The sequence below is a fragment of the Pseudorca crassidens genome, chromosome 3 (genome assembly GCF_039906515.1).
Source record: "Pseudorca crassidens isolate mPseCra1 chromosome 3, mPseCra1.hap1, whole genome shotgun sequence".
In the NCBI taxonomy this organism is placed as follows: domain Eukaryota; kingdom Metazoa; phylum Chordata; class Mammalia; order Artiodactyla; family Delphinidae; genus Pseudorca; species Pseudorca crassidens.
In genome coordinates, this window is record NC_090298.1 from 117,993,812 (window position 1) to 118,017,557 (window position 23,746).

Here is a 23,746-nt window from a genome sequence, read left to right on the forward strand (position 1 = left end):
TTTTTCATGTATCAAATTAGAATTAACTTTTTCCGGAAAAGTCTTTCCTCTACCTCAAATCCAGGTTAGATGACCCTCGTCTATGCTCTTATATTAGCATGAACTTTTGCTATCATGGCATTCATTATGCTCTATTTTAAATGTGTGACCACTTTTCTGCCTCCATCTTTCAGGACAGAAACTATGTCTGTCTGTTTACCACTCTATCCCTAACACAAAGTGTATGCTCAATAAATATTTGCTGAAAAAATTAATGAATGGATGATAATATACTTAGAATTATGTCTCTGGAAGTCCTGGGTCTACAAAACAGAATTCAGTTCCACAACTAAACTGGGTTCTAGTTTGTTCAACTTTTTAAAAATGTCGACAGAAACTGGACATGTCTTACATTATTCACTACTGTTGAGCACTTACTTTCGACTACACTTATGGAGTATCCCTAAATAAACAGTACCATTTACTCAGCCTGAAATGTCCAGCCTCTCCAAAACAATTATTTGTACATACCAGTTCAGTTTTAAATACATGACATTATCTTTATTGTCTTTTCAAAGCATATTTGCTGATATCTAAAGAAGACTAAGATCTTTGGTTCCCATTTCCAATTTTCCTGGGAACCTCTTGCTCACTAAGTCAATTACATAAAAAGGTCCTCTTAACTATTTTTAGTTGTTTTAGTTGTTTAGTTGTGTTGTCTTCACAGAGATTGCATATCTTATTTGAGGTTGGGACTATATCTTAAATATGCTTTTTATAGCCACCACAGCTCTAGAGATTGTGGTTTATTGTGTTAAAGACTGAATAGTAACAGCATCACAAGAACAAAACTGAGAAAAGAAAATAGGAATATAGGAGAAAGTATAATTCAGAGTCATCAACAAACACGCAAGATAAACTAATATTTTGTCTCAAACTTATTTGGCTTTGTTTAAAACCTGAGACTCCGCAGAGTCGCGTGGTGGCGCTGCAGGATAAGATGGGGAAATTTTTGTACCATCAGATGCTCTGGTTACCGTGAACCACTGGAACTGAGAGCTCCAGAGAAGCAGTGGTGATAAAAAGAGGCTTTCAAGAGAAAGCTAGGGAGCCAACAACGCCCTCGTCACCGAATTGCAAGTCTATAGATTCTCAATGGTCCAGGCTAATAGCTGAGAGGAGCAGTTTGAGACTGAATTGAAATATTTCCGCGGAAAGACGTTCGGCTAGGGAGCCAGGGAGCCATGGAGCCGGGAGAAAGAAGCCCTCAGCAGATAAGGCAAGCGCTGCTTTTCTTTGTTTTCCTGGGAGGGTCTTTGGTGTGTTCAGAGACCTGGCGCTATTCTGTGGCAGAGGAAATGGAGGTCGGCTCTTTTATAGGCAACGTGGTGAAAGACATAGGTTTGGGCGTGGAAGACCTGGCTGCGCGGGGGGCCAGAGTCATCTTTGATGACTATAAACCATACATGCAATTGGATCGGCAGACTGGCAACTTGATCTTAAATGAGAAACTGGACCGGGAGGCGCTTTGCGATCTCACCGAGCCATGCATATTAAATTTCCAGATATTATTAGAAAATCCTTTGCAATTTTTTCGAGCTGAGCTTAGGGTCAAAGACATAAATGATCACACTCCCACGTTTCTAGACAAACATATACTTCTGAAAATCTCAGAAAGTACTACTCCAGGAACCTCATTCCAAATGGATAGCGCTCAGGACTTGGATATAGGAAAGAATGCTGTTCAAAACTACACATTAAGCCCCAATCCTCATTTCCACCTTAAACTGCAAGACAGTGAGGCGGGTAGAAAATACGCAGAGCTGTTGCTGGACCAACCTCTGGATCGAGAAAAGGAGCCTGAACTTAGATTAACACTAACAGCCCTGGATGGTGGGTCTCCGCCCAGGTCTGCAACTGCACTGGTGCGTGTGTTGGTCTCAGATATCAATGACAATGCCCCAGAGTTTGAGAGGTCTGTCTATGAGGTTTTGGTACCAGAAAACAGCCCTCTGGACTCCTTGGTCGTCAAGGTGTCTGCTACAGATTTAGATGCAGGACTAAATGGAGAACTATCTTATTCATTTTCCCACGTCTCCAGAGACATACGGAAAACATTTGAAATCCATCCCATTTCTGGCGAAGTCCGTTTAAAAGCACTTCTGGATTTCGAGTTAATTAAGTCTTATACAATAAATATTCAGGCCATTGACGGTGGGAGCCTTTCAGGAAAATCAACAATTTTAGTTAGTGTTGTAGATGTGAATGACAACCCACCAGAAATAGTCATAACATCTCTTACCAGCCCCATACCGGAAAATTCGTCACCTGACATGGTAGTCGCTGTTTTTAGCCTAAGAGACCGAGACTCTGGGGACAACGGGAGGATGGTTTGCTCAATTCAGGACAATCTCCCCTTTCTCTTGAAGCCTACCTTCAAAAATTTCTACACCCTGGTAACAGAGAGCCCTCTGGACAGAGAGAAAAGAGCCGAGTACAACATCACCATCACCGTCACTGACATGGGAACCCCCAGGCTGAAAACCGAGCACAACATAACCGTGCTGGTGTCCGACGTCAACGACAACGCCCCCGCCTTCAACCAGACCTCCTACACCCTGTCCGTCCGCGAGAACAACAGTCCCGCCCTGCACATCGGCAGCGTCCGCGCCACAGACAGAGACGCGGGCGCCAACGCCCAGGTCACCTACTCGCTGCTGCCGCCCCTCGACGCGCACGTGCCCCTGGCCTCCCTGGTGTCCATCAACCCGGACAACGGCCACCTGTTCGCCCTGAGGTCCCTGGACTACGAGGCCCTGCGGGCGTTCGAGTTCCGCGTGGGCGCCGCCGACCGCGGCTCGCCCGCGCTCAGCAGCCAGGCGCTGGTGCGCGTGCTCGTGGCGGACGACAACGACAACGCGCCCTTCGTGCTGTACCCGCTGCAGAACGCCTCGGCGCCCTGCACCGAGCTGGTGCCCAGGGCGGCCGAGGCGGGCTACCTGGTGACCAAGGTGGTGGCGGTGGACGGCGACTCGGGCCAGAACGCCTGGCTGTCGTACCAGCTGCTCAAGGCCACGGAGCCCGGGCTGTTCGGCGTGTGGGCGCACACCGGCGAGGTGCGCACGGCCCGGCTGCTGAGCGAGCGCGACGCGGCCAAGCACAGGCTGCTGGTGCTGGTCAAGGACAACGGCGAGCCGCCGCTCTCGGCCAGCGTCACGCTGCACGTGCTGCTGGTGGACGGCTTCTCGCAGCCCTACCTGCCGGCCCCGGAAGCGGAAGCGGCGGACGCGGCCCCGGCCGCCCCGCTCACCGTCTACCTGGTGGTGGCCTTGGCGTCGGTGTCGTCGCTCTTCGTCTTCTCGGTGCTGCTGTTCGTCGCGTTGCGGCTGTGCAGGAGGGGCGGGGCGGCCTCGGTGGGTCGCTGCTCGGTGCCCGAGGGCCACTTTCCGGGCCACCTGGTGGACGTCAGCGGCACGGGGACCCTGTCCCAGAGCTACCAGTACGAGGTGTGTCTGAAGGGGGGCTCTGGGACCAGCGAGTTCAACTTTCTGAAGTCTGTTGCCTCCAATCACCAGGAGTCTGTAAATGATGTAGAGGAAAACTCAAACTTTATAAATGGTTTTGGATTCAATTAGGAATTTTTTGGTTTTTCAGAGCATTCGGGATGAAAGTTAGTTTTCTCTAAATATACCGTTTCCATTAGCCTTTTGGGCCATAAAGAATTTCTTGATTTTTTTTTCTGATTTCATTTTGCTAGTTAAGGAGATTAGAAATTTTATTTGAGAATATACTCATACTTACTCTATTATTTCTATTTTGATGGAGACAAAGAACTTTCAATTTTACTTCATTACTGAAAAGTCATGAATATTTGTTAGTTTTTCAACTTTTCATCATCAAGCACTATTGATTTGAAGATGGCCCCAAACCCATTCTCTGATTGTTGTCCAGAAACTTTTTCTAAATTTTTGATGTTGTGGTTACTTAGGACATGAGCATGATACAAATATAATGAATTATTAGTAAATCTGCTGTTTAATCTGATATTATGCCTCCTTGTCTTAAACTTTTAAATGGAGAAATATCTGAAAAAACGGCATGTTTTTGTTTCACAGTAGTATTAAATGGAAAAGACTACAATTTATCCTATACTTAAAGGTGTTTTCTCTTTTTTTATCAACCTGCAGTATATAATATATGAGTAGTATTGAAAGATTATTAGGTTATTTTAGGATATTTAAATAATAGATTCCTTTTGTGGTGTCTGTCTAGCCCACCCCATCTTTTTCTGGAAACTTCTCTCTTCAGTAAAAATGTACTGTTGCAGCCATGTTTATTTTATATGACCCATCTCCCTCTGTGATTTCAAACAACAAGACAAGGTGGTAGACATTACTGATCCAAACTGACCCAATCTCATTATCTATGCTTAAAAAAATGACTTTAGAAACTGGTTATAGTATCTCTGTTAGAAACTTAGCAAGAAAGTGATACCATGTTGGCTAAATACATGAAAGAAGCACAGAAAGCCAATCTACTTAGAGACAAAAAGGAAGGAGATGCCTCATTGTGGATTTTCCAGTCGCTCCCAAATGTACTTTCTCTCTTGAGCTTTTGGAAATAAATACGAAATTTTTAAATAAATTTCCCTCTAAATAAGATAGCTAAGTGGATTTGTTCTCTTATCAAAAGCACTTTTAGATATGCTTGCATGGATTGGACCTTACTATTAATTTGAGATGTTAAAAATTATGGTTTTCATATTAATGTAATATTTAGGATCAAAAGGTTGTGGAATATTAGTAGTCTGTAAGGGACAAGAACAAACGTTTGTTAGAATATACAATTTTGAGAAGAATTGATGGATATATCCAAACTGTACAGTCTTTGGAGTGTTTAATAGAAATTAGAAATTCTTAGCAAATTCTATTATATAAGTTTTTGAATATCATTAGTGTCATAATAGCTTTACTGCAAAATAACACTGATAATGTAAAAATGTGGTCTAAGAGATGTATGCCTTATTTGTAGGCTCATTATAGCCTTGTTATTATGTTCTTTCTTTTTTAAAATATATTCCTTTGCTTAGGGGAACCAGGGTATTTTGTCATTCAGTGAAAAAACATTTTAGATCATTTTGAATTATTTCAAGTTACTATTCAAAGGAGCATAGAAAAAAAGTCACTTGAGAACATGCTGTCTTGTTTATTTAGCTCATACAATGAACTAGGATGTTAGCAAAACAGGGGGCTTCTACATTAGGAGGAGAATCCATCTATCAGAATTGTAAAATTAATTTATTCATTGATCTATTTAACAGATATTTGTTGAGTATCTACTAGGTGCCAGGAACTATTGTAGATGTTGATGGATGTAGAAGTGAACAAAACAAAGTTCTTAAACTCAAGGGTGACACAGAAAAGAAACAATTAAATGTGTACATATATGCTGTATAAGATGGTGACTAATGCTAGGGAGAAAAAGCAGGAGGAGATACGGGAAGTGCCCTCATATGCATTTTTCCACAGTTTGAAAGTTTCATAAAATCATAAAATCTCTGACCTTATATAGAAAGGGTATTATAAATTGGAATGAACTAATAGCTTTTTTCCTTGATGTGATTCAACCAATGGAAACCACAATTCTGGCACATAGGGTGCCTAGAATTTGAAAGGAAATCTAGAGGAATTCAAACTTTTTGCTGAGAGAACTTTAAGAAATCACATAGGTATATATTGTTATTTTTACAAGATGACTGATCACTTTTAAGTCTTCTTTCAGTTCTCCTCAGAATACCCCACCCAGACGACAGGTTCTAGAAGATAGGGACAATGTCTGGATTGCTTACCGATGTATTTCAGAGCCCAGTACATAGATATCAGTCACACTCCTTTGAATGAAGGAATGAATAGTTATAATTGCATGGTTTTCTGATTACATCATCTCCCCCAAACCATTTCCAAACTCCCAATAGCCATCTAGATTATTATATACCAAGAGAATGCAATTGCAGCAATTCTTTTCGAAAATAACGCATGATGGCGCTGCAGGCTAAGACGTCAAAAAAAAAAAAAAAAAAAAGCCCAGGAAATGCTACGAACTCTACCTCAGATCTCCAGCGGAAGAAAAAATCCTGTAAGCAAAGCTCAGCACCAAAAACTCCAGAGAATGCTGCTCGCCGACATTTCTGGACAGGTTACCCACTGGGAGATTCACCACTGTCTCAGTCCCATTGCTACCTAAGATAGAGCTGGCCCCTGTTCCTGGAAAGGCGTTTGTGGGAGTAAAGATGGAGGCCGGAGGGGAGCGCTTTCCTAAACAAAGGCAAGTCCTGATTCTCTTTCTCTTGCTGGGAGTGGCTCTGGCAGGCTGGGAATCCCGTCGCTATTTCGTGATGGAGGAAACTGAGAGCGGCTCCTTTGTGGCCAATCTTGCTAAGGACCTGGGGCTGGGAGTGGAGGAGCTAGCTGCGCGAGAAGCCCGGGTGGTCTCCGAGGACAACGAACCCTGGCTGCAGCTTGATCTACAGACTGGGGAGTTGATATTAAGTGAGAAACTGGACCGGGAAGAGATGTGCGGCCCCACAGATCCATGTGTAATGCATTTCCAAGTGTTACTGAAAAAACCACTGGGAGTATTTCGAGCTGAGCTACTGGTGAGAGACATAAACGATCATTCTCCTGAGTTTCCTGAAAGAGAAATGACGCTGAAAATCCTAGAGACTAGCCCTCCTGGGACCGTGTTTCCTCTGAAAACAGCCCAGGATTTGGACGTGGGCAACAACAACATACAAAACTACAATATCAGTCACAACTCTTACTTCCATGTTTCCACCCGCAACTGGGGGGACGGCAGGAAATACCCAGAGCTGGTGCTGGACAAAGAGCTGGATCGCGAAGAACAGGCCGAGCTCAGATTAACCCTCACAGCGCTGGATGGCGGCTCTCCGCCCAGGTCTGGCACCGCCCAGGTCCGAATCTTGGTCTTGGACGTTAATGACAACGCCCCTGAGTTTGCACAGAAGCACTACCAGGTGCAGGTCCCAGAGAACAGCCCTGTAGGCACCCTAGTTGTCCAGGTCTCAGCTAGGGATTTGGACACCGGAACAAACAGAGAGATATCATATTCCCTTTTTGATAGTTCTCAAGAGATAAGCACAACTTTTGAGCTAAGCAGCATTTCAGGAGAAGTTCGACTAATTAAAAAACTAGATTTTGAGACAATATCCTCATATGAGCTGTATATAGATGCGTCTGATGGTGGGGGACTTTCTGGAAAATGCTCTGTCTCCATTGAGGTGATGGATGTTAATGATAACTCCCCAGAACTAACTATTTCATCACTTACCAACCCCATTCCTGAAAATTCCCCCGAGACAGAAGTGGCCCTGTTTAGGATTCGAGACCGAGACTCAGGGGACAACGGAAGGATGACTTGCTCCATCCAGGATGATCTCCCCTTCCTCCTGAAACCATCTGCAGAGAACTTCTACACCCTAGTAACAAATGGGGCGCTGGACAGAGAGAGTAAAGCCCAATATAATATCACTATCACCGTCACAGATATGGGGACACCGAGACTGAAAACCGAGCACAACATAACCGTGCTGGTGTCCGACGTCAACGACAACGCCCCCGCCTTCAACCAGACCTCCTACACCCTGTCCGTCCGCGAGAACAACAGTCCCGCCCTGCACATCGGCAGCGTCCGCGCCACAGACAGAGACGCGGGCGCCAACGCCCAGGTCACCTACTCGCTGCTGCCGCCCCTCGACGCGCACGTGCCCCTGGCCTCCCTGGTGTCCATCAACCCGGACAACGGCCACCTGTTCGCCCTGAGGTCCCTGGACTACGAGGCCCTGCGGGCGTTCGAGTTCCGCGTGGGCGCCGCCGACCGCGGCTCGCCCGCGCTCAGCAGCCAGGCGCTGGTGCGCGTGCTCGTGGCGGACGACAACGACAACGCGCCCTTCGTGCTGTACCCGCTGCAGAACGCCTCGGCGCCCTGCACCGAGCTGGTGCCCAGGGCGGCCGAGGCGGGCTACCTGGTGACCAAGGTGGTGGCGGTGGACGGCGACTCGGGCCAGAACGCCTGGCTGTCGTACCAGCTGCTCAAGGCCACGGAGCCCGGGCTGTTCGGCGTGTGGGCGCACAACGGCGAGGTGCGCACGGCCCGGCTGCTGAGCGAGCGCGACGCGGCCAAGCACAGGCTGCTGGTGCTGGTCAAGGACAACGGTGAGCCGCCGCTCTCGGCCAGCGTCACGCTGCACGTGCTGCTGGTGGACGGCTTCTCGCAGCCCTACCTGCCGGCCCCGGAAGCGGAAGCGGCGGACGCGGCCCCGGCCGCCCCGCTCACCGTCTACCTGGTGGTGGCCTTGGCGTCGGTGTCGTCGCTCTTCGTCTTCTCGGTGCTGGTGTTCGTCGCGGCGCGGCTGTGCAGGAGGGGCGGGACGGCCTCGGTGGGTCGCTGCTCGGTGCCCGAGGGTCCCTTTCCGGGCCACCTGGTGGACGTCAGCGGCACGGGGACCCTGTCCCAGAGCTACCAGTACGAGGTGTGTCTGACGGGAGGCTCTGGGAGTAATGAGTTCAAATTCTTGAAGCCTGTCTTCCCCAATATTCTGGAATCGGACCTTGGGAGGAAGTCAGAAAGAAGTTCAACCTTCCAGAATAGTTAGGTATCTAAAACTTCCCCAATGCAAACATTAGTTTTGTCTCCTACACCTTTCCCTTTTTTAACCTAGTAGTAATCTTTAATGCTACTTGTCTGTCTTCTTTTCTGTTTTTTCTTAGTAATACTACTCATTGTTTTGTTGGCCTGTTTGTCCTATAATTATTTTTACAATTATTGTTAGTAAAAATTTTATATCAGGAAATTTCATATTTCTGATTAAACTTTTAGTATTTATTTCTAAATGATAATATGAAAGTTAGCCTCTCAGAATAAAAGTAATTCTAAGTTTAAAAGTACATTTCTCACTATATGACACTACATAAAAATGTCTGATCCCTTTTTATCATACTTCATTTTTTAATTACTGGAAGTTTTTTAAGTTTTTATTATTTACACAGTTAGACTTGTCTATAACCCGTCTTCTGTTTGGAGAGGAATCAATTTATATTTACTTATGTCCAATTTCTTCCAAGCTCTGTTTGGATTTTTGTTTTACCAATAGGCAGCAATATGTATAATTTCATGCTATTTATTTCAAAAATCACACTTGTAATCATTGGACTTTTACTCTGAAACATTGCATATGTTATCTCATGCAAGTATATATTTATCATCTATTCTTTCTCATCTAAATTAATGTTGAAAATACTTGTAAATTCTTCCTTATATCTAACTGAAGTTGTGATCCTGTTAAAGAGTTTACTGATACCAGGTTGACTATGTTTAAGGAGTTCTTTAGACGTGACCAAGTAATGCATTGCCTGCAATTGTCCCTTGCTATTGTAGATGAATTCTCAAGTGAGCTCCAAATTCTGGGCCTAGAGGAGCTTTTGATGACACAGTATTCCAATATCTGCTTGCCTTTGGATGATGACATTGTTCTGGTTAATAGGGAATTTGAAAGAAAATGCATTGTAGAATTAATATTACTTAACCAAAGAAAGCTTAGTGAAGGATATGTTGGTGAGGGAGTTGAATGATTTGAAGAAATAATCAGCTCTGTTGTCAGGACTCCTCTATCTCCAGGAGCCTCATAAGTGGATACTATAGAATGGTGTGGTTGGCAGAGTAATGGCCCCTAAAGACATCCACATCCTAATCCCTGGAACCTGTGAATATTCTGTGTTGTATTGCAAAAGGAAATTAAGGTTCAGAGGAATTAAGGTTGCTAATCAGTTAGTCTTAAAATAGGGAGAATATCCTAGATGATCTGGATGGGCCTGATTCAGTCAGTTGAAAGGCCTTAGAGCAGAGCTGAGTCTTCCCTGAGATGAAGAAAGGCTGACTGTGGGCAGCAGCTTCTCATGCCCCAGACTTCCAGCCTGCTCTTTCTAATTGCCTGCTCTACAGATTTTGGACTTGCCTAGCCAGCTCACCCAACCAAGTAAGTCACTTCCTTGCAATAAATCTCTTAATATATATCTCCTGCTGGTTCTGTTTCTCTGGTTGAACCCTGACTGATACAGATGTTGGTACCTGGAAGTGGAGTGCTGCTGTAACAAATAACTAAAAATATGGAAATTGCTTTGGAATTGAGCGGCAGGCATAGGCTGGAAGAATTTTGAAGCACGTGATGGAAAAAGCCTAGATTGCTTTGGACAGACTGTTAGTTGAAATACAGATGTTAATAACTCTGCTAGCGAAGACTCAGAGGGAAGTAAGGAGTATGGTGGAGAAAACATATATTGCCTTATAGATTACCTAAATCAAAACCTTAGGAGACTTGGTAGTAATATGGATGTTCCCTGGTGCACAGTGGTTAAGACTCAGCCTGCCAATGCAGCGGACAGGGGTTCGAGCCCTGGTCCAGAAAGATCCCACATGCTGCGGGGCAACTAAGCCCGTGTGCCACAACTACTGAGCCTGCGCTCTAGAGCCCTCGAGCCACAACTACTGAAGCCTGGGTGCCTAGAGCCCGTGCTCTGCAACAAGAGAAGCCACCGCAGCAAGAAGCCCACACACTCTGTGCACCGCAACGAAGTGTAGTCCCTGCTCGCCGTAACTAGAGAAAGCCCATGCACAGCAACAAAGACCGAACACAGCCAAAAATAAATAAATAAATAATTTTAAAAAAAAAGTTTAAAGTCACTGCTGATGAGGGCTCAGAAAGAAATGAGGAAAATGTTATTGGAAACTGGAGGAAATAGAATCCTTGCTACATAGTGGCTGAAAACTTAGCTGAATTGTGTCCTGCAGTGGAAATGTGGGAGGAAAAGGACTTGTAAGCAGTGAAATTGGATATTTAGCTGAGGAGATTTGGGCTGAGGAGGCATGGGTTGAAAGTACAATGTGGTTTCTTCTTGCTGCTTATAGTAAAATGTGAGAAGAATGAAATAGATTGAGGGAAGGACTGTTAAGCAAAAAGGAACCAGAATATGATGATTTGAGAAATTCTCAGCCTATTCAGATTGTAAAAGATGCTAAAATTAGGAAAGTGTGTTCTGGAGAGAAAGCCAGTGATGTCACAGGTGTACAATATTTGTACTAGGCATACACATTGAGATGATACTATAATGAGATGTGATCTTTGAGGACCTTAAATATATTTTTTATGTGGGATGGATGTGAATCTTTGGGGACAAGAGGGTGGACTGTGGTAGGGAGAATAATGGCCCCACAAAGTATCTATGTCCTAATCTCTGGAACCTGTGAATATCTTATGTTATGTGGCAAAGGGGAATTAAAGTTGCAGATAGAATTAAGGTTGATAATCAGCTAACCTTATAAGGAGATTACCCTAGGTTATCCAAATGGGTCCAGTGTAGTCACAAGAGCCTTTAATAAGAAGTGGAAGTGGGAAACAGAAAAGTCAGTATCAGAGTGATGTTCTGTGAAAAAGACTGAACCAGCCATTACTGAGTTTGAAGATAGAAGGGAGCCAAAAATAAGGGAATGCAGACAGTCTCTAGAAGCTGGAAAAGGCAAGAAAATGTATTCTCCCTTAAAGACTCCAGAAAGGAATATAGTTCTACCTTAACTTTAGCCCAGTTTAACTTCTGACCTCCAGAACGGTAAGATAATTTTGTGTTGTTAAGCCACTAAGTTTATGGTAATTTGTTACAGCAGCTATAAGACATGAATACAAATGGCTACCAACAAAGCCATTTCCAAGCCCATTTTTCTTTTCCTTCCCCTACTCTAGTCCAAAATATTCATATTCCCATAATCTCTTGCAGGTAGGAGTGTCATATAACTTTGTTATTGCTACTGATGTAAAAGTATAATTGGGAATTGGGATTAAGGGAAATATTTTTGAAAGGGGTAATCTGAGGTGGCATGTTCCTTAGGACTTTGCCCATTTTCCTTTTTCTTAACTGGCATGGGTACTGATGAGTAAGCCTTGAGTTGAAGCAGCCAACTTGCAACCATGAGATGAATACCATAGAACAAAGGTTATATACTAAGTATGATAAGGTGGAAAGCCCTTGAATTTCTTACAACATTGTCAAGCTGCTGCAACACCTCTGTGCTACCTTCTCCCAGGCTTTATGTTGCACTTTATAAATAAACCCCTATGTGATTAAACAACTGTAGTCAGGTTTTCTGTTGATTACAGACAAATGCATTCCAAGCTGACACATCTCTCCTCCTCGTGAGTAAGGTTGATTTACACAGTTGTCTGACTAGGTCCTATGTTGTCTGTTTAAGATGTATGAGATGTTTGTCAGAAAAATAGTTTTACCTTCCCTTAGGTGTTATCAAGGGACAGTACTCTGAGTTACTATGGCTGACTTTATATCTTTATTCAGTCATTTCTCAATTTGACTAATATAAACACACACAGATAATTGAACTTTCAAAGGAATCTTCCTAGTTGGTAGCAACCCAAAAAGTTGAGTTTTGGAAAATAGAATGAGAAAGTGACCTGATAAATGCCAGCTATACTATTAACCTGCATCAGTGGTGTCCTTACAAGACGACTGGAAGTTTAGAACACTTGTTTCCCTCTCTGGCAGGGAAGTGGCACAGCCAAAAATTTTACTTAGTAAAATAAATTGACTAAATATGAGTCCTGAAAATCTTCATAAGAAGATCAGCAGTCTACATGTTTTGGTAGAATATGCCTGATGGAAGGATCAGAAATTCCTAACATTTTCAGTACACAGAGATGTGTGTTTTGAGGCCTCAGTGTGTCAGGAGCCATTACTCCTTTCCTGTCTTACTTTACAAATATTGGTAAAGTGTAGAATTTAAAGGCATCTCCAAAGTCTTCCTACTTATGTCTTTCTTGGACTGATCTGGAATACCTTGAAAAGAGCATTCCTTCCAGGTTATCAGCATAATCATGAAAAATCAATAAAAATCTATCATGTTACATGATGGAATTGCCTCAAGAAGTTTTAGAACGCCTTAGCTTCACCCAGAGTGTTTGTGTATTTGTGTATGTTTGTATATGTGTACATTTGAGTGTGTGTGTATGTGTGTGTCTAGGGGAGTAGCTTTAGCAGATGGTAGAGGTGCATCTCTAGTATATATGCAGAGAGATATACCAGATTAACAATGCTTTTCCATAGCTTTTCCACACTGTAAAGATATTTTTCCCTTTAGTGCATAAGTGTATGTCATAAAATTGCCATTACTGGGACTTCCCTGGTGGCGCAGTGGTTAAGAATCCACCTGCCAATGCAGGGGACACTGGTTCGATCCCTCGTCCGGGAAGATCCCACATGCCACAGAGCAACTAAGCCCATGTGCCACAACTACTGAGCCTGCGCTCCAGGGCTCGCGTGCTGCAACTGCTGAGCTTGTGCTCTAGGGCCCGTATGCTGCAACTACTGAAGCCTGCATGCCTGGAGCCCATGCTCCACAACAAGAGAGAAGCCACCGCGATCAGAAGCCCACACACTGCAACGAAGAGTAGCCCCCACTCGCCACAACTATAGAAAGCCCACTCGCAGCAACGAAGACCCAGCGCAGCCAAAAAAAATAATAAAATTTTAAAAAATAAAAATTTGCATGGAAAAAGGAAATGTGATTTAAAAAATTAAAAAATAAAATTGCTGGGCTTCCCTGGTGGTGCAGGGGTTGAGAGTCCGCCTGCCGATGCAGGGGACACGGGTTCGTGCCCCGGTCCGGGAAGATCCCACATGCCGCGGAGCGGCTGGTCCCGTGAGCCATGGCTGCTGAGCCTGCACGTCCAGAGCCTGTGCTCTGCAAAGGGAGAGGCCACAACAGTGAGAGGCCCACGTACCGCAAAAAAAAAAAAAAATAAATAAATGAAAATAAATAAAATTGCCATTACTAACATATCCTAAAATAGATTATATTTGCGAAGTGAAGGATGTTTCTCTTTGTAAATTTAACAATGCCAGAATTATTGGATCTAGAAGCTTAGTAGCCCTCTTGGACTTGAAGGAGCAGCCCAGGGGAGGGAAGTGTAGCCCAGACTTGGTCCTTTTTTCCCCAGTGGGCTCAGGAAACAATAAAGTTGATGTCAGGATGTGTCAGGGCTGGAATTAGGGTGAGGCCAAGTTCTGCAAGTGTAGGGTTGGATCCTGTCTTTATTTAAAATATTAATATTTTGTTCATCATGAATTATTTCATTAAGTTTGACTTTTTAGAATATTGCATTAAGTAGTATCTATCTTTACTACTAAGTTTTTGGGTGACCCATTAATTTTGCTTCTGAGACGCTTGCCTTACCCTAGTCCTGGTCCTTTTGGTAGTTTCCATCTTGCCAGTTCAAATGGCCATCATAGCAGTAGTTTTGGTAGTCACAGCTGAAATCTGAGTGGTGAGATCTGAATCAAGTCCATCTCCATTCTGAATATGAGCTAGCAGCAGCAACAGTAGAAGAATACAAAGATCCAAGGAGATCTGACAAACTGGAGTCCTGCAGACTGGGAACGGAAGAGTACCTGTATGGCTGTGATTCATCAGGCAAACTGTTCATATGTTTTTCTTCCAGGTGGCATGCAGCAGTGTGAAAAATGTTATCTATTGGGGGATAACATTTGCCACTTCATTGTTGAGAGTTTTTGCATCTACGTTCATGAGGGATATTTGTCTCTCTATATTTTTTCATGTTATCCCCTTGTCAGGTTTAGTTTCAGGATTATACTGGTCTCATAAAATGAGTTGACGATTGTTTATTCCACCTCTCTTTTATGAAAGAGGTTGTGTAAGATATTTATTATTTCTTCTTTATGTATTTGATAGAATTTACCAGAAGCCATGTGTGGCTACCGTTCTCTTTGTGGGGAAATTTTGAATTGCAAAGTGAACTTATTAAATAGATATGCTGCAATTCCAGGTTTCTATTTCCTCTTGTGTCAGTTGGTAACTTGTGTTTTTAAAACAATTTGTCCATTTTACCCAAGATGTTAATACACTGGCATGAAGTTATTTATAATATTCCTTTATTATCTTTTCAATATATTTAGGATCTGTAGTGGTACCCCTTTTTCCTTCTAGTTATTGGTAAACATGTTTTCTCTCCTTTTGCCTTTATCAGTATTGCAGTGAGTATATCAATTTTATTAATCTTTCTTTTTTTAAACCAACCTTGTCTTTGTTATTTTCCTATTACTTTCTGTTTTCTGGTTCATTGATTTCCACTCATACGTTTTTATTTCTTTTCTTATACCTACTTCAGATTTAGTTTTCTATTCTTTTTCTAGTTTCTCTGAAAGCTTAGATCGTTGACTCTTTTCTAATACAGTTAAAATATATAAATATATAATTTAAAGTTATAAATTTCTTTCTATGCATTAATTGAGCTGCATTTCATGAATTTTGATACATTGTGATTTTATTACCATTAAGTTTGAATTTATTTACAGTTTCCCTGTTGATTTCTTCTTTGATCTATTGCTTAACTAGAAGTATTGCTTAATTTCCAAATATCCAGGGATATTATTTTTGATATCCAAAATAATTCTGTTTTGGTCTGAGAACTTACTCTGTACAATTTCAATCCTTTGAAATGTATTGAGTTTTGCTGTTTTGTTTTTGTTATCTAACATATGGGTTACCTTGATAAGTTTTGCATGTGTACTTGAAGGAAATGCGTATTCTACAGTTGTGGTGTGTAGTGTTCTGTAAATATCAATTAAGCCAAATTGCTTTGATAATGTTGTTTAAATATTCTTTATCCTTACCACATTTTCCTACATGTTCTATCAATTACTGAGAGAAAAATATTAATTCTTCAACTATAACTGTGTATTTGTCTGTTTCTTCTTTCAGTTCTAGCATTTTTTTAAACCTCATGTATTGTGAAGCTCTGTTGTTAGACGTGTACATCAGTAGGATTATTTTATCTTCTTGTTGAATTGACATTAAGCACTATGAAACATCCCTTTTAGTTTCTAGTGATACTTTAAATCTGATATTAATAGAGTTATCCATATTTCTTATGCTTGGGGTTTGTATAATATATCTGTTTTCATCCTTTTGCTTTCATCCTGTCTTTATATTTTAAGTTCATCTTTGGTAAACTACATAGAGTTGGATCTTTTTTTTTTTCTCCAGTATTATCATTTCTGCCTTGTAATGGGAGAGTGCATTCTATTTATGTTTAATATAATTATTTATATAATTGTGTCTATTGAATTTTTTAATTCACACTCTCTGTTTTCACTCCTTTTTTTTTTTGTTTTCTGTTTTCTTTTGGCTTAATTCTGTATTTTTTGGTATTCCATTTTATGTCCTAAATTGACTTTTTACCTGTAACATTTTGGGAGGTATTTCCCCTACGAATAAGAATATACAGCCTTTACTTATCATGGTCTACCTTAACTTAGTATTATACTACTTCATCTACAATGTGAAAAGCTTCCTATTACATAATTATCATCCTTTTTGCCATGGCACAGATCAGTTTCAGACACAGGAGAGATATTTAAGAATTCTTATGGTGGAGAATCTCTGTGAATAAAATCGAATTGGAAAATATTTCAGAAAGACGTTAAAATCTACTATGTGGAAGGTGTTTCATACTGGAGAGAACTATAATGAGAGTAATCAATATGGAAAAGCCTTCAGCCTGTTTCTTAATTTGCACTTAAATGTGCACAAGAGAACTCATACTGAAGAGAAATCCTGTGAATTCACTAGCTATGTGACAGCCTTCATTAATCATTCACTTGTTAAGACACACTGGACACAATGCTAACAATGTAAGAAATGTAGAGAACTCTTCAGCTATTCTTTGTATCTTAGGACTCATGTGAAAATTCACACTGGAGAAGAATACTGTGAATATATAAAATGTAAGAATGCTTCTGTTCATTCTTCATGCATTGCTATACATGTAAGAATTCACAGTGGAGATAGGCTTCATATTTATATAATGTGAAAAAGCGTTCCATTTCTTTCATCTCTAAGAAAATGTGGAAACTCTCATTGGAGAAAAATTCTATGAAGGTAAAAAATGTGGAAAAATCTTCAATTGTCCCTCATCCTTTAGTTGCAAATGTGAGAACTCATATTGAAAATATACCCAATGAATGTAAAAGAATGTGAGAAAGTTTTTATTTCTTCTACATCCCTTAAAGTACCCATAAGAACTCGAATTGGAGAGAAGCATTATGAATGTAAGGAATGTGGGAAAACCTTCACTTATTCTTCAAAGATTACTCTACAAATGAGAAAACACCAGATATGAGCTCTACACATGTAAGGAATGCACAATTCCCTTCCTCTTTTAGTAACCACATGAGTACAAATATTGGAGAGAGGCCCTATAATTGTAAACAATGTGACAAGTCCTTCTTTTATTCTTCACATTTTACTGTACATGTGATCACACAAATTGGAGAGAAACACTGTGAATATACGAAATGCAGGAATGCCTTTGGCTGTTCCTCATCACTTAGGAAACTTGTAAGAACTCACACTGAAAAGAAATCCTATTAGTATTTGAAGTGTAGGACAATCTTAACTTGTATCTAATTCTTTCAAAGCTGTGTGAAAATTCACATTAGAGAGAAACCATATAAGTGTAATAAGTGTGGGAGAGTATAATTCCTAACACTTTAGGGCATATATGAGAACACACACTGAAGAGAGACCATATAAATGTAAAGAATGTGGGAAAGCCTTCAGGTCTTTCTCATTCTTTGTGAGAACTCATACTGGGAGATAGGAATTTGAAGAATGTGGAAAATCCTTTAGTTTTCCCTAATACTCCAAAAACATATGAAAACTCACATTGGAGAGAAACCCAATGAATGTAATCAATGTGGGAAAACCTTCAGATGCATCTCTTCTTTGTTAGGCATAAGGAAAGCAATAACAGAGGAGAAATGTTTCAAATGTTATAAATACGGAATTGCTTTATCAGTGTGTCTCTCATCTTTGAAGTGATCCCCTAGCTCATATTTTATAGTTTTCATTTTCTAATATAAACCTCTATGGCAATAACTTGCTCCCAGTACTCTTTCAGCTATTTCACACAACTTTCAAAATGTATTATTTTCATTGTGGTTCACCTATGTATATTGTCTCATTTCCATTGTGAAATCTCAGACTGAAGTAAAGTGTATTTTTTAACATGCAAGTAAGTGTATTTGAAATTAGCTTTGTTATTGTTTCTAATTAATTTCCACTATATGCAATGCATGTGGTCCTCGGGATATTGACTTTGGTACTTGTTGGGATTTTCTTTCTGGCCTACTGTGGCAGACACTGGGATTTGCCTACCTGGTAGCTATTCTACCCTTCTTCCTTACCATGAAAACTTAGAAATTTTCAGGTTATTGACCTTAACTGTTGAAAGGTGTATCTTCAGCATTTTTGTGGCTAGTGTAGTATATAACAATTGTTTTGGTTAATAAGTAGTTGATATACATAAAAAATGTTCAAAATTATCAAAAAAAGATGGTTTCATCAGACTCAGTAATTTAACCTTTTGTACTTTGCTCCTCCTTTAAGTTGGACACAACAATTCAAGTTGAAAAGAGAGAACTTGGAACCATGAGGGTGAAAGTTAGGGGTAATGATAGTTGTGCTGGATTATGTTATATGAAGCTTAGAATTACATTGTCTAGAATCCTCTTGCTGTATGGTTAGAATTAGACAAAAGAGGAAGCTACATGAGATTTGAAATGCAAAAATGAAGAAGCCATTAATCTCAAAATGATGTGGAAGTAGCAGATTGACAGACAGATCCAGAACTGTTCAGAAGTTCCAAACTTCAAGCTTATCTTCCTGACTACTGTCTTTGCAGAATAACATCAACCCTGAGCCAATCACAAGCACTTTAGTCACCTTAGAGGTAGCAGTTTCCACAAACATCTCCATGAGCTCACCCTTCATGGTCCTACTTTGGTGGATAGATGTGCACAGCTGTTTGAATTTCCTTGAAAACTCAAAACTGTCCATTCATACCACTGTTTCAGAATATTGTGTTTAGAGACTTTCTCCAATCCTCTGATTACCTCTTCTCCACACTTTTGAAAGGTCTAATTTCTATAGTGAGCACATAGTTCTCCTAATACTTCCAGTGACTCTGTTTTTCCTGAGTCATAACATGTTGCAGCAAAAGAAAACAAACAAATGAGTAAGTTTGCTCCCCTATTGCAATTGTTGAGTGGCCATACTGTCCTTGTGTTGCCTATTTCTAGACTCTCCCAGGAGAGAAATAAGCCCCTTGCTGATTTGTGGGAGTTTTATGTTAGTCAAAACGGAATGAAATTCCTAAATGATAAACATAGTATTGTTAAATTAAAACTATCAGTGTAATTCACCATATTAACAAAATAAAGAACATATATATGATCATCTCAATAAATGCATAGAAAATCTTTGAAAAATTCAAAATGCATTTTGTGAAAACTTTCAACACACTAGAGGATGGGAACATCCTCATTGTGGTTTAAAAAAAAACCTACTAAAATCCTAAATCTAACATCATACTTACTGGTAAAATATTGAATGCTTCCCCATAATATTAGAGACAAAGCCAGAAAGTTCTCACTCCTTCTGTTCAACATTATAATGGAAGATCTAGTCAATGTAAAAAGCCAGGAAAATAAATAAAAGGCACAGATATTTAAAATATTTGTCTTTATTTACAGATGACCTAATTGTATATGTTGAAAATCCTAAAGAACCTACAAGAAAACTACTAGGACTAATGAGCAGATTTAGCAAGGTTGCAGAATATAAGACTAATATATAAAAATAAATTATGTTTATATATAATCGCAAGTAACAAATGGAAAATAAAAGTTTAATGCTACCATTTACAATAGCATCAAAAAGATACATTAGGAATAGATTTAACTAAAGATGTGCAAGACTTTCACACTGAAACTTACAAAACATTGCAAACAGAAATTGAGAAGATTTGAATAAATGGAGAAATATGCCATGTTCATGGATTGAAGACTCAAAACTTTTAAGATGTTCACAATTACCAAAATGATCTCTAGAGAAATGGAACTCCAATCAAAATCCAAGTAGGCTGTTTTGTGGAAATTGGCAAGTGACAAGCAAATATATATATATTTTTTTCAAGACATCTTGTATAGTTGCAATAATCAAGACAGTGAAGTATTGGCAAAAGGATCAATAAATAAACTAAATAAAAGAAATAATCAAGTTTTTTCTTTTTAGTATCATTACATATTCATGGCATCTATGGACTTAACTTGTTTTAATCAAGTATACATTTTTGGTCCATTTTTGCAAGTAACTTATCACAACTTGGCCAGCAGGAGACTCCTCAAACTGGCTGCTGTGGACTTTTGACCCAACCTATGATTTTGAAAGCGTCCTTGCTTTCTGGAAATAACAAGAGGTCACAAAATTATTCTATATTCTGCTGATCCAGACATGTATCCAACTATTCTTACAAAGAGCTTTGCTTTTTTTCCCATTGAATAAAGGTATTAGAGAATAAAATCTTGGGATCCTGGAAAGCTGGAAGATTGGGTACAAGGAGTAATGGATTAGAAGCATGATGAATATATGGGAGTAAACACAAAGTGTGAAGACCTATATGTGATAAGTATATGTTAATAAGTTAATGTGATAAGTATATGTTAATAAGTTAATGGCCACCAGAGGGCATTCCACCAAGAAAGAGTCACTAAACATTGGAATAGACAAAATTATTGATCCTTTTGACATCAGACAGACTCTTTCATCAGCCAGACCACTGCTGGCATGATGAGCAGATGAACAAAGAGGCCACAGTGGCAAAGATAAAAGCTATTCAAGCACCTCACTTACCAAGGTTGATTTAGGTGCTTCCATATCCAAATTTCCAATATGCCAGCAATAGAGACAAACACTAAACCCTTTACTTTATATGGAAGGAGTGGCTTCAGTTAACATTGCTCTCAATGACCTGCTTGGGGAATTTGTGCTTCCCTTTTCTGAAACTCTGGGCTCTGCAGAGTTAGAAGTCCTTGTCCTTAAAGGGAAACATTTCCACCAGGGGATATTGCATGATTCCCGCTATACTATAAGCTAAAGCTATATCCTCAATCCTTTCCGTTCCATATGACCAGTGTCCAGCAGACAAGAGAGGAGCCACCAGCTTGACAGGGGAAACTGACCCTGATCATCAGGAGGAAGTAGGGCTGCTATGACACACAGGGTTCAAGGAAAAATATGTTTGGCACATAGTTGACCCACTTGAGTGCCTCCTGGTACACACTAGCCCAGTTATTTTGGTAATTGGATATATGCAACAATCCCATATTGAAAGGGCTTGATGACAAGGGCTCATATCTATTGGGGATGAACGTCTGTATTATACCACCAGATAAGCCACCAAAACCAGCAGACATGCTAGTGAAGGTGAAAAGAAACCTAGAATAGATAGTAGAGAAGGGAGACAATGATTATCAGTTCTAACCCTGAAACCAGTTTCAGTGGTAGAGACTATAGGTCATCCCATTAAACTTTCTCTTCTAAGTTTCCCCCAGGAAGAGAAGACCAGCAGAACCATGAAGGAGCTGCTCCCTGAATATGTGTGAAGAAAAGGATCTGAGAGGCACAGAAGGTGGACTATAAGGACATGGACATGCACCACTCAAATTCCCTTTCCATGGAAGTCTTGATTCTGGGAATGCCAGGAGTGTTATCAGTAGGCACCCTTCAGCTGTCACACCCTTTTCAGGCAGCCCACATCCAATGACTGATCAATGTGGAAATATAAAGACCTAGCCATTTCAGCTAGTTCAGCATAACTCTGAAGGGACATTTTAGCTTCAGAGTTCCCCACTTCTCTCTTTGCTGAATCCTGCCTCTGTCAGCTCTCCCCATGAATGTTAATCGCAAAGAACTCCCTAGAAAATACCCTACTTTAACTCAATCTCAGAGTCTGCTTCTTAGAGATCCCAACTCAGTAACACAGCTCCTGGCTTGCTATTGGACCACGGTAGAGACTGAACCCCTGACTGTGGGACATAAAGTGAACATGTGATCTGAGGTGTCTATAATTTACCTGATTTATCAAACCATAAAATTGTAGCATGTGTAGCAGCACTCCATCTTCAAGTGGAAGTAGTAATACAAGATCATACGTGAGCAGGTCTGGAGAGCATAAATATGTTTCATAAGTGGACGGTTTATACTGGCAATACACCTACTGCTCCTGCATTACCACCTCTCTTTCAACCTATATCTATGGCCTTATTGGTAATTGGATATATGCAACAATCCCATATTGAAAGGGCTTGATGACAAGGGCTCATATCTATTGGGGATGTATTATCTGTATTATACCACCAGATAAGCCACCAAAACCAGCAGACATGCTAGTGAAGGTGAAAAGAAACCTAGAATGGACAGTAGAGAAGGGAATGATCAGCTCATTCCCTGTGATCAGATCACTAAAGAGGGAAAATTTGAGCCTAATTTTAAAATATTTCCTCACAGAACTCTGACACAAACCATAAGGAGACTAGTAATGTATTACATCCCACGGGACTGGCTCGGAAGGGCAGAAGAGAAAGGAACTCTTCATGCTAGGAAAGACCTTTATGGGTTTGTTTTTTTGCTTTTTGTTTTTTAATTGAAGTATAGTTGACTTACAATATCATTGTACTTTCAGAAGTACAACATAGTGATTCAATATTTTTATAGATTATATTCCATATAAAGTTATTATAAAGTATTGGCTAAATTCCCTCTACTGTACATTATATCTTTGTATCTTATTTATCTTATATTTAGTACTTTGTACTATTTAATCCCCTTCACCTATCTTGCCTCTCTTCCCTTGATAGGAAAGAACCTTGAGTGGTACATCTGACTGTTCACTTTTCTTGGAAAGAAAGATGGCCCGAGGTATGTATTTGCATTTGTATTAGTTTTCTAGGGTTGCCATAACAGAGTACCACAAACTGGGTGGCTTAAATAATAGAAATTCATTGTCTCACAGTTTTTGAGGCTAGAGGTCTTAAATCAAGGTGTTAGTAGGGTGGGTTCTTTGTGAAGGCTGAGAGGGAGAATCTGCTCCATTTCTGTTTCCTTGGATGTGGATGCCATCTTCTCCCTATCTTCTCCTTCTCTTCACATGGTCTTCCCTCTATGCGTGTCTGTCTCTGTGTTTAAATTTCCCCTTTTTATAAGGACATCAACCATCCCGGATTAGGACCCATCCTAATGACCTTGTTTTAACTTGATTACCTCTGTTAAGACCCTATCTCCAAATGAAGTTACATTCTGAGCTACTGGGGTTTAGGATGCCGATATATCTTTTTCAGCAAGGACACAATTCAGTCCATAACAGCACTTATTCATGAGTGGTGGCTAATGGTTTGGCCTATATGCCATGGGGTAAAAGGGAATAAGATTAGAGGGTTGGTAACAAGAAAGTCTGGGTATCATCTCTTGCTCTGAGCCTCTTCCGAGGTGTTAATGTAATATTGAATTTCCCTCATTACATAACCCATTTTTCATTCCTTTACCAATAGCTACTATTTTTTCTTCTTTCCATTTTATCCCAAACTTTTCTACCTTTGGAAGGGACATTAGGTTCAGCCAGTATGCTGGTGTAGATTGCAGACCGCAGTACTACTCTAGCAAGTGCTTCTTCCTCTGTCCACTCTGTTCCCATAGAGTAAGGTACATAGATGCAGAACTAGTGGGCTATCTTTACCACCAGGCAATATAGTGGCATTCACTGTTAATCCCAATT

The 23,746-nt window shown here is 40.7% G+C and overlaps 2 protein-coding genes across 2 annotated transcripts in view; both read left to right on the plus strand.

Annotated features, from left to right (window-relative positions):
• Positions 1-1,007: 1,007 nt before the first annotated feature.
• Positions 1,008-5,988, plus strand: LOC137221793 (protocadherin beta-18-like). Its single transcript, XM_067732015.1, has one exon. It carries the CDS (start codon positions 1,224-1,226, stop codon positions 3,612-3,614), a length of 2,391 nt encoding a protein of 796 aa, XP_067588116.1. The 5' UTR covers positions 1,008-1,223; the 3' UTR covers positions 3,615-5,988.
• Positions 5,989-6,029: 41 nt separating this feature from the next.
• PCDHB15 (protocadherin beta 15) overlaps positions 6,030-23,746 on the plus strand; it is a 28,928-nt gene continuing 11,211 nt past the window's right edge. Inside the window, exons 1-2 of the mRNA XM_067732016.1 lie at positions 6,030-8,527; positions 22,833-22,893. Coding sequence (XP_067588117.1) covers positions 6,269-8,527; positions 22,833-22,893 — 2,320 coding nt within the window. The 5' untranslated portion in view covers positions 6,030-6,268. The remainder of the gene's footprint in view (positions 8,528-22,832; positions 22,894-23,746) is intronic.

Coding starts and splice junctions, on each gene's coding strand:
- LOC137221793 (XM_067732015.1), top strand. CDS start 1,224: ATGGAGCCGGGAGAAAGAAGCCCTCAGCAGATAAGGCAAGCGCTGCTT.